Source organism: Patagioenas fasciata, chromosome 28 (assembly GCF_037038585.1).
Source record: "Patagioenas fasciata isolate bPatFas1 chromosome 28, bPatFas1.hap1, whole genome shotgun sequence".
NCBI classification, from domain to species: domain Eukaryota; kingdom Metazoa; phylum Chordata; class Aves; order Columbiformes; family Columbidae; genus Patagioenas; species Patagioenas fasciata.
In genome coordinates this window covers 4,872,301-4,882,340 of record NC_092547.1, presented here as the reverse complement: position 1 = coordinate 4,882,340, position 10,040 = coordinate 4,872,301, and the positions used below count along the sequence as shown (strand labels likewise).

General features: G+C 64.6%; 2 protein-coding genes and 1 non-coding gene across 4 annotated transcripts; 2 read left to right on the top strand and 1 right to left on the bottom strand.

The window, feature by feature from the left end:
- The first annotated feature begins 123 nt into the window (after nucleotides 1–123).
- On the top strand, nucleotides 124–205 carry TRNAS-CGA (transfer RNA serine (anticodon CGA)). The gene has a single exon. It is a non-coding gene; the product is annotated as a tRNA-Ser (tRNA).
- Nucleotides 206–707: 502 nt separating this feature from the next.
- Nucleotides 708–7,571, bottom strand: RNF41 (ring finger protein 41). The gene is made up of 7 exons (XM_065859052.2): nucleotides 7,487–7,571; nucleotides 6,238–6,369; nucleotides 4,590–4,702; nucleotides 3,218–3,489; nucleotides 2,660–2,795; nucleotides 2,377–2,480; nucleotides 708–2,007 (listed from the first exon to the last, which is right to left on the bottom strand). Exons 3-7 carry the CDS (start codon nucleotides 4,677–4,679, stop codon nucleotides 1,656–1,658), a joined length of 954 nt encoding a protein of 317 aa, XP_065715124.1. The 5' UTR covers nucleotides 4,680–4,702; nucleotides 6,238–6,369; nucleotides 7,487–7,571; the 3' UTR covers nucleotides 708–1,655.
- Nucleotides 7,572–7,757: 186 nt separating this feature from the next.
- Nucleotides 7,758–9,985, top strand: NABP2 (nucleic acid binding protein 2). Of its 2 annotated transcripts, none has more exons than XM_065858920.2 (7): nucleotides 7,758–7,829; nucleotides 8,022–8,128; nucleotides 8,218–8,356; nucleotides 9,035–9,106; nucleotides 9,213–9,294; nucleotides 9,414–9,471; nucleotides 9,590–9,985. In XM_065858920.2, exons 2-7 carry the CDS (start codon nucleotides 8,050–8,052, stop codon nucleotides 9,763–9,765), a joined length of 606 nt encoding a protein of 201 aa, XP_065714992.1. In that variant the 5' UTR covers nucleotides 7,758–7,829; nucleotides 8,022–8,049; the 3' UTR covers nucleotides 9,766–9,985. The 2 variants fall into 2 exon arrangements, with proteins under 2 accessions (XP_065714992.1, XP_065714993.1); XM_065858921.2 differs by having other exon boundaries at nucleotides 7,759–7,802.
- The last annotated feature ends 55 nt before the right edge of the window (nucleotides 9,986–10,040 follow it).

Below are 10,040 nucleotides of genomic sequence, written 5' to 3'. Positions count from 1 at the left end.
CCGGTACCGCGTCCCGCTCGGTACCGGCGCGGCAGGGGAGGCAGCGCCCCCTGGCGGGTGCGGGGAGGGTGGGCGGGGCGGAAGGAGCCATCTAGGCGGAGCGCGGCGGAGGGTGGCGCGGGAGTCACGGTGGCCGAGTGGTTAAGGCGTTGGACTCGAAATCCAATGGGGTTTCCCCGCACAGGTTCGAATCCTGTCCGTGACGCCAACATCTCCTTTTTGCGGGGACATCGCGAAACGGGATGGGGGGGCAGAGGAGGTCACACCGGGGGGGGTCCAACCCCCGTACACGGCGGGGACAGTGGGGTTGTTCATTTTCGGGGGGCTGCAGAGCGGGGTGTGGGGGAAGACCCCCTGTGACCCTCAGCCCCCCACCCCAGAGCCCCATTTCTCACAGGGAGGGTCCCAGAGAGAACAGCATTTATTGGGGACCCCACAGGTCCCCCAAAAGGGGAGGAACCCCCCCACAACCGCTTGTTATTCACACAGGACTGAGCCCCTTCCTCAAAGCCCCCCCACAAGGGGATGAACCCCCAAAACCACTTGTTATTCACACAGGACTGAGCCCCTTCCTCACAGCCCCCCCAAAAGGGGATGAACCCCCAAAACCACTTGTTATTCACACAGGACTGAGCCCCTTTGTCACAGCCCCCCCACGTCCCCCAGCAGAGGGTTTTGGGGAGCAGGTGGGGACCCCAAAACAGCGCTAAAGCAACGAGAACGCTGTTTATTGATCACTCGGAAGCGCCGCCCGCCAGCCCGGGCGACACCGGAGGAGAAAAGTCCTGTAAAAAACAGAAAAAAAACCAACGAAATAATGCAAATAAATTAAATTCCCACCGAGGAAAGGAAACCGGGGGCTGAGGTGCCTTGGTCAGGCATAAAATAGGGGAATAAAACCAAGAAAGGGTCAAAAAAGGTACGAAAAGAAAAGGAACAGGAGCACAATCACAAGTGTCTGGAAAAGGAAGAGCAGAGCACGCGGAGCCAAACGGCAGCGACCGCCAAAGGGGGAGCGCGGGGATCCGGCCCCCCCGGGGGCAGAGGGACATGCAAGGGGACAGGGGGGGTCCCCAGACTGAGCCCCCAACGCAGGGTCAGGCTGGTTTGGTTCAGGGGTGAGCAGAGCTTGGCCTGGGGGGGACACCAAGAGCTCCATGTTTGGGGACCCCACAGCCGAGCCCACAGCATGGGGAGGGGTCCCCACAGCATGGGGAGGGGTCCCCACAGCATCGGGAGGGGTCCCGCTGCTGCCCCCCCGGCTGGTGGGAGCTGGAGAGGCTGAAAATGCCGAAAGGGGGAGAAAGGATTGAGGCAGCAGAGAAGCAAGAGCTGAGCTGGGCTTTGGGGCTGGGCTGGACTCAAGCCGGGCTTAGAGGGAGGCACCAGCCCCCCAAAACCACGGGGGGGGAACCGGGCAGTGCGTGCGGAGCGGCTGCTCCGTCTCTGGTTGAAAACCACGGCGCGGGGGGGCGATCGGTTGAGCAGGAGTTACCGGAGGCATTTAACCGTTTTGGCCAGGGAGCGAGAGGTCCGAGGGGACGGCGCCCAACCAAAGCCACATCGGCGAGCAGGGGACACCCCCAAGTCTCCACGTTGGCGCCGCCGCCATCCTCGCCCTCGGCAGCACGGAGCGTTTCGCTCTCGGCAAATCCTTAAATCTCCTCCACTCCGTGCGCGAAGATCATGACGAGCCCCGGCTCCAGCACCATGTCCTCGCCCATGTGCTGGTTCTCGCAGGCCATCACCACCACCGCCTGCTTGCCGGGGATGCGCTTGGCCACATAGTTCTCGTAGTAGCGCCGGTTCATCTGCCGCGTCTCCAGCGTGGCCAGGCCCTGCGGCCAGTTCCGCTCGTGCGCGTTCTCGATCAGCTCGTTGATGATGGACGTGGGGCAGCCGCTCTCCACCAGCGAGCGCTTGATGACGGCCTGCAGCACCGCGTCCGGCGTGGAGATCATCCCGCCCCACCGCGTCACCCGCGCCGGCTGCAGGGAGTTCACCCACCTGCGGACACAACCCAGCGGTGCTGGTATTTTGGGGTGGCTCCAACTAAAATTAGGGAGCAGCGCAGCCCTGTGTGGCCTCGCTGGGCGAATTGCTCCATTTCCACACCCCCCTTCCCCATTTTTCACCCCCAAAGGGGATCCAGCCCCGTTCACTCATCCCCAAAGGAAGGGGAGAAGCCGCATCCTCCAGCTCCTCAAACAGAGGAAGGAACCAGCCGAATAAACCCCCCCAATCCATTGTGCAAGTGCTGCCGTGCACTCCCAGCACACCCCCCCCAAATTGCTTTGGCGACTGTTTCCTCCTCAAACCTTCGCGCAGGAAGGTGTTTCACCCCCATCTCAGACCCCCCCGACAGGCAGAACTTACTCCAGGATCTCGTTGTACTCGATGGTCTCCTCCAGGTTCTGCAGGTTGGGGTTGACGCTGCGGATGGCGCGCATGTAGGCCTTGAGGAGCTGGATGTCCCGCTTCTGCAAACACGGGACACAGGGGGGGTTGCATAAAAGGAGTCGGCGCAAGCAACACGTCCCACCCTGTCCCCATCCCCGGCCACGCTCCGCAGCCCTTTTCTTTACCCACAAACGTTTTACTGGTGGTTTTGGTGTCTGAGAAGGTGAGACGGACCCTTCACTTAGGGACACGGACCCACCTGCTCGGCCAGCTGGTGCTTGTGCTCCGCCGAGGTCTTCTCCAGCTCGGCGATCCTCGTCTGCTGCTGCTGCACCACAGAGCGCAGGTGTTTGATGCAGTTGTGGCTCGGCAGCTCATCCTTGGGCATTTCCAAGCTGTTCCAAAGCAAAGGCGGACGCCACGCGTTAGGGAACGTGAGACCAGAGGGCTCGGTACAAGCACGTGAACGGAACAAGTCGTGGAGGGAAGCACAGCGCTGTCACCCCCCGGGGGACGCTGACAACACGCAACGGGGACAGAAATTGGCACCGAGAGCACAAGTGACAAGCACAGAGCATCCGCCGCTCCTGGTAACGTGTAGGAGGGTGCAGAGCTCCTCCTGGGACTTCCAAGCTCTGGAATGGCTCCGGGTGGATCCATGACACCCCAGTACCCCATTTCCAGCTTCCACCCCAACTGAGGAGCCAAAAGCTTTGAGCTGAGCTTAAAAGGAAACAGGTTTGACTAAAGAACCCTCCCCAAGTGTTTCCGCAGCACCACAGCCCCCAAAGCGCCACCGCTCCGCCGCCGTCCTCACCCACATCCCTGCTCGCATGTCACCGGGCGCTTGGGGTTGTGCTCGCAGTCGTTGAGGTGCGACATGAGGTTGTCGAGCCGCACAACGGCGGTGCAGCCGAAAACGGCGTTGTCGCAGGTGATCTGCAGCTTGGAGAGCATGTTCCGCATGATCCGCGGGACGGGGCGCAGGTGGGCGACGGTCACCACGCTGCGGTCCACGGGGCACGTCTGCTGCTGCGAGAACCACTGGGTGATGCAGGCATTGCAGAAGGCGTGTTCGCAGTGCGGGGCCTATGGGGGGGAACAGTCGCACGTCATGCTGTTGCTCTTTGTCACCAGAAAAAGGCTCCCGGACTCCCAGGGGGACACGGGAGCTCCGTGATAAGAGCAGGGGGACGGCAACCAGTCCCCCGTAGCGCTGTGCATGAGGCAAAACCATCATCCCACCCTGTGGGAACAAGGTGCCCGCTGTCACCCCCCTGGTTGTGTCACCACCAGGGAGCCCGTTGTCCCCTCAAAAAGGCTCCTGGGGGACATAGGAGCTCTGTGATATGAGCAGAGCGATGGGAACAAGTCCCCCCATAGCACCGCACACAAGGCAGAGCCATCCTCCCATCCCACAGGAACAAGGCGCCTGCTGTCACCCCCCTGGTTGTATCACCACCAGGGAGCCTGTTGTCCCCTCAAAGAGGCTCCCAGGGGTCACAGGAGCTCCATGATATGAGCAGGGGGTCAGCAACAAGTGCCCCCGCAGCTCTATGCATTGAGGCAAAACCATCATCCCAACCCGCAGGAACAAGGCGCCCGCTGTCACCCCCCTGGTTGTGTCACCACCGGGGAGCCCATTGTCCCCTCAAAAAGGCTCCCGGGGGACACAGGAGCTCCGTGATACAAGCAGGGGGTCAGCAACAAGTCCCCCCATAGCACCGCACACAAGTCAGAGCCATCGTCCCATCCCACAGGAACAAGGCGCCCGCTGTCACCCCCCTGGCTGTGTCACCACCGGGGAGCCCGTTGTCCCCTCAAACGTGGGACAGCGCTCGGTAACAGGGCGAGAGGGAGCAGGACGCTCAAGCTGAACACATTTGCAGGGCAGATGAGGACGTAACTCGGTTGTATTTACACAGCTGCGCTCCGCTCCGTGCTCAGGGTGCGTTAAGGCTGGGGAGGACAGCGGGACGTCCGCCAGCTCTTCGGGCAACACCAAGTTTTCTTCCTCAAGCAGAAACCCCAGTAATGGGGAGGTCAGGGCTGAGTCTATCAACAACCTGTTCTCTCGTTTCTCTCTTGTGTTGCTTCCTGACTCATCTTATTGCCTTAAACAATCAGTGGGAAAGCACAGAACGTCACCCGAGTGGCCGGGGGAGGCTTCAACACGCGGCCGGACTCACCTGAACGGGCTCCTCCAGGACCCCGCTGCAGATAGGGCAGATCAGGTCTTCGTCCACATCCCCCTGAAAACGCGCTACATCATACCCCATTGCTCATCACCGGGGCCAGGATCCTGCAGGGGGACAAGGGACAAGGCTCAGGAGCAGCCACGGTGTTGGTCCTTTTGCTCTTGCTAAAGCCAGACCTTGAGCTCTGCCCCTAATCACCGGTCCCTTGGCGGTTTGTCCCCAAAGAGCCGGTTGCTCCGCTCCCCTTGTCACCAACAGCCACGCGGATTCACGCTGAGCTCGCTCATGGTTGGCGCTGGGGACCGTCCCCAAGTCAAGGGACGGCACGGGGGGACTTGAATCAACCGCCTGGACGTTCGAGTCGAGCGATAACTCAGCTCCACGTGCGGATGGATCCTGCGCTCAGACAAAAGGCTCCGGCGGGGCGGGGGGTTTGCAATTCAGATAAGATTAACGGCTGCGGGGAGAACGGGGCCCGGACCGGGCGCTCTCAGCCCTTCCCACGCCTGGCAGAGCCCTGGAAACCACCCAAATTCCTCCCCGGCACCGCGTGGAACCGCGGCCGGCACCGCTCGGCACAGCCGCGATTCGCCTTGCTTCCAAACCCAAGCGGCGGCAGATGGAACCAACCAGTTCTACCGGCACACGCGGCACCAGTAACCACCGGCTGTGCGGGACGCGCGTAATTAACCACCCTGTTAATGACAGCGCGAGCGGCGCCCTCCCCGCCAAAACAACCCAGCAGCCGCCCCAACAGCCTCGGCCAGAGCGCGACTCGTCAGCTCCTCGCGCTAATTGCGGGGAAGCGGCAATTAAACGTCATTTACGCCGCAGTGGCGGGGATGGGGATCGGGAAATCCCCCGCGCGGCCCCAAAGAGGCACCGAGAAACGGGTCTGATGGGTTCACAGGGCTCTAACGAGCACCGTGACTCTGGTTCGCGAACCCTCCGTCCCCTCGATGGAATCGCGGCGCTAATGAGCTCGTTTGGGAACGGGAATTAATTCCTTCCGACTCCAGGAACCCCAGGGATCCCGCGTCCCTCCCACACTCGAAATACTCGATACCCCCCAGGCCTAAAACTCTTCCGAGGTGGAGGCTGAGATTCGAGGAATGACTGAGCGTAATCCCCACAGTTTTAGCACATTCTGTGTTGATTCAAGGGGCCAGAGGCGAGACACTAAATCATTACTCATCATTTGCTAATTAAAAGCATCGAGAGCGCAAATCTCACAGAGATATTTTTCCCCCGGTGCGTGGATCTGTTTGACATCAGCAAAACCTTCCAAACGAACTGAATGATTAAAAAACCCCTTTCCAAAAAGCCTTCAACCGAGACCAGGGCGGGTTTTGCCCCAGCGCACAAAGGGAAGGAGGTGAAACAATCGCTCTGGGTCGTACAATGGGAGGAAAACACCAAGCACAGCGCTCAGGATCCTGTTTCGCTGGCTGGAGGTTCATCAGGGGGCTCGTTAACGAAGCTTTCCCTGCCAGAACCTCACGCTCGCTCTCATTTGCCCTCCCAGAGCCACCTGAATCAGGCAGGGGCAGTTTTTAAGCCAGTCGGGCTGGATTGACTCTAAACCTCTGCAATTTAAGGACCGGAACTCCCGGAGCCGTTTCGCCGGTCCCCAATGTACCTTGCGCGGCAGAATTCCCCCCGAAGCTGCAGAGCGGGGCCGGGCGGGCGTCACACTCCCCAGGGCCCATTTTCTCTTTGGCCGTCGAACATCTCGCTCGTCCAGCACCGAGAGCCACGGGGTCACGCAGATCTGGTCACAGAGATGGGGGAAAAGAAACAAGGATGGTTAAACCCCAGCAGGTTACATCCAGGTGAGATGAAGGCGCCTCCTCTTCCTCCACGTGAGCCCAGAGGATCCGGCAGCTCCTACCGAGCCCCGCACGGGAACGTCCGCCCGGCGGGTGAAGGCTCCGCGTCGACGTGACGCAACGGGGCTAAAAATAGCCCTCCCCAAACGCCGCCTCGAGATCTCCCGATGAAGACCCAGGAAGCGGCGATGGGGCCGAAAGCGGCTCCGAAATGGCCCCGGATTGGTGACACCAGCCCCAGATCGGTGGCACCAGCCCCAGATCGGTGGCACCAGCCCCGGAGCCACCGCGAGGGGTTTTAGTGTTATACACAACCTGATGCTGCTGCGTTTTGACGTTTATTGCTTAAAATGGACTGAGGATGTTCCTGTGAGACGGGTGGAGCAGCTGGATGGGACCTCGGTGTCAACAACGCCCCGGCCCATTAATTACCCAGATGGACAGACGGACACAATGGGCTCCGGTGTGGACGGGGCCGGTTCCCCATTGGGGTTCCCTCGGTTAAAGCGTTTCCTTCAGGAGCCGCCGGAGCAGGAAGAGCCGGGGGAGCCCAGAGGCTGCGGCACCCGGTGGAACCGGCCCCGCCGTTCGTTCGGGTGCAGCCGGATACACACGGGGGGGGAACGGACACACGGGCCGGGGAGAAGGGGAAAGACGGACACACGGACCAGGGGGGCGGATGGCGGGGGGCGGGAGCAGGGGCACGACGGCGGACACACGGACCAGGGGGGGTAGGGGGGGAGACGAAGGACACACGGACCGGGGTGGGGGAGAAAGACGGACACACGGACCAGGGCCGATTAGGGGGGACGACGGACACACGGACCGGGGCGGAAAGACGGACATACCGACCGGAGCGGGGACGGACACAATCCCAGAGCCCAAGAGACTCCCGCAGCCTGGGTCTCACCAGAGCTCCCCCAGGCCCCGTTCCCGGGGCTCCCCCGTCCCCATCGCGGGGGATTCGCGCCCCCTCCCCGGCCTCCACCCCCGCGCACCCGCCTGCTGCCGCCCGGGGCCTCCAGGCGCTCCCCCCCGGGCAGCCCCGGCCGCACGTACCGCTCCGCCCGGCTCCGGGGGCCCAGGGGCGGCCGCGGCCTCCGCCCGCCCGGCCCCGCCGCGCTGCTACGCAACCCCCGCCCCGCCGGAAGCTCCCACCCCGCCACAGGCCGGAAGCGACGCTCTAGCCGAAAAGCCGGAACTCGCTGGTCAGCAGGGCGTTGCTTAAGTAGCTACCTCCCTAAAGCCCGCCCTTTTCTGCGTCTCCATTGGCTGGCTGCTCGGGACGGGCCCCGCCCCTCCGGAGTGCTGATTGGCTGTTTGGAGTGGCGGCCGGCTGCTTCCGGGAGTGCCCGCGGCGGCGGCGCTCTGGCCGGTCAGCGCGCGCGGCGGAGGCGGGAAAGTGAGGGCGGGGCGGGGGCAGCGGCGGGCGGGACGTGCGAGCGCCCCCTGGTGGCGGGGGGGTGGTGGTGGGCGGTGCGCAGGGCGGTCCCGGTTTCTCCGGCCCCGGGGATCGCGGTCCCGGTTCATCCCGGGGGTCCCCCCGCCCCAGAACGGGGATACACCGGGAGGGGGGTGACGGCTGCACCCGTAGGGTTCCCCTCCACCCCCCCGCCGGCGCCATGAGCACCGAGACGCTGGTGAAGGACGTGAAACCGGGGCTGAAGAACCTGAACCTCATCTTCATCGTGCTGGAGACCGGTGGGTGCCGCGGGGTGGGGGGGTCCCGGTGTCCCCCCGGTGTCCCCCCGGTGTCCCGTGACCCCCCCGGGGTGTCCGTCCCCCCCCAGGCCGGGTGACCAAGACCAAGGACGGACACGAGGTTCGCACCTGCAAAGTGGCCGATAAGACCGGGAGCATCAACATCTCGGTGTGGGACGACGTGGGGAACCTGATCCAGCCCGGGGACATCATCCGCCTCACCAAGGGGTACGGAGGGACCCCCCCGCACTGACACCCCCCCCAGGGACATCTCGGGGCTCCCCCCATCCTGACAACCCCCCCATGTCCCCCTGGGACCCCCCCCAGGGCTTCCCCGTCCTGACAACCCCCCCGGGATCCTGCATGTCCCCCTGGGGCTCTCCTGTCCTGACCCCCTTATGTCCCCACCAGGGTCCCCCCAGGGTCCCCCCACCCTGACACCCCCCCCAGGGGCCTCTTGTGGCTCCCCCCATCCTGAAAACCCCCCCATGTCCCCCTGGGACCCCCCTGCACTGACACCACCCCAGAGACATCTCGGGGCTCCCCCATCCTGATAACCCCCCCATGTCCCCCTGGGACCCCCCAGGAACCCTGACATCCCCCCCAGGGACCTCTCAGGGGTCCCCCCATACTGACAACCCCCCCATGTCCCCCTGGGACCCTCCCCAGGGCTCCCCCATCCTGTCACCCCCTCTGTGTCCCCCTGGGACCCCCCCCATGGCTCCCCCATCCTGTCACCCCCACCTGTGTCCCCCTGGGACCCTCCCCAGGGCTCCCCCATCCTGTCACCCCCCCCGTGTCCCCTTGGGACCCCCCCATGGCTCCCCCATCCTGTCACCCCCCCCCGTGTCCCCTTGGGACCCCCCCCGGGGGCTCCCCCATCCTGACCCCCCCATGTCCCCCCAGCTACGCCTCGGTCTTCAAGGGCTGCCTGACTCTCTACACGGGGCGCGGGGGGGACCTGCAGAAGATCGGCGAGTAAGGAGGGACCGGGGGGGGCTGGGGGGGCGGTCAGGGGGTCCCTCAGAGTTGGGGGGTCCCCGGGGGGGTGGGTTTGGGGCCCCCACTCCCTGCTGTGCCGCAGGTTCTGCATGGTTTACTCCGAGGTGCCCAACTTCAGCGAACCCAACCCCGAGTACGTGGCGCAGCAGGCGCAGAGCAAAGGGGTGAGTTTTGGGGGGGGGGGGGTATGGCGGAGTGGGGGGGGTGGTCAGGCTGACCCCCCCCTCCCCAAGCATGTCCCCCTGATTTGACGTCACACTGAGTGTCCCCGTCCCCTCCGCAGGCGCAGAACGAGAGCGCGAACCCGGCCGCTGCGCAGCCCCCCCCGGCGGCACCCCCAGGTGGGTGTGGACCCCCCCCCAGTGTCACCCCCCCCCCGTGTCACCCCACTGTGTCACCCCCCAGCGTCACCCCCCAGCTCGGCGGTGTCTCCAGCTTCACCCTCTGCTCCCTTTCCAGCCCCCGACAGCCAGAACGGGAACGGACTGACCCCGGGGGGGCCCCCGCACCCCCCCAGCGCCCCCCCGCACCCCCCCAGCGGCCGCATCACCCGCAGCCAACCCGGCCACCCCCCCGGGCCCCCCCCCGGCCCCATCAGCAACGGCAAAGAGACGCGCAGGAGCGGCAAGAGATAACGGGGGGACCCCCCCGCCGACCATCGCTGGGTCCCCCCCAGGCCCCCAGGAACCCCCGCGGTGACGGGGGGGTCCTGCTTCCCCCCCCACCCCATACCCCCGGGGGTGGCCTGGACCCCCCCACCTTGGGCTGGGGGTCCTGGGCAGGGCAGGGCTGAGCGCCCCCCCCAAATCACTGCCAAGACATGGGGGGGTTAATAAAGGTTGAGCTGCTGCCTGCTCCCTGCCTGCTCCCTGCCTACAGCCCCGGGGGGGGCCCTGACCGCCCCCCCCCG

Coding starts and splice junctions, on each gene's coding strand:
- NABP2 (XM_065858920.2), top strand. CDS start 8,050: ATGAGCACCGAGACGCTGGTGAAGGACGTGAAACCGGGGCTGAAGAAC. Junction 8,357..9,034: donor ATCATCCGCCTCACCAAGGG/GTACGGAGGGAC, acceptor ATGTCCCCCCAG/CTACGCCTCGGTCTTCAAGG. Junction 9,295..9,413: donor AGCAGGCGCAGAGCAAAGGG/GTGAGTTTTGGG, acceptor TCCCCTCCGCAG/GCGCAGAACGAGAGCGCGAA.
- RNF41 (XM_065859052.2), bottom strand. CDS start 4,679: ATGGGGTATGATGTAGCGCGTTTTCAGGGGGATGTGGACGAAGACCTG. Junction 3,490..4,589: donor TCCTGGAGGAGCCCGTTCAG/GTGAGTCCGGCC, acceptor TCCCCCCCATAG/GCCCCGCACTGCGAACACGC. Junction 2,008..2,376: donor GAGTACAACGAGATCCTGGA/GTAAGTTCTGCC, acceptor TTGTGTCCGCAG/GTGGGTGAACTCCCTGCAGC.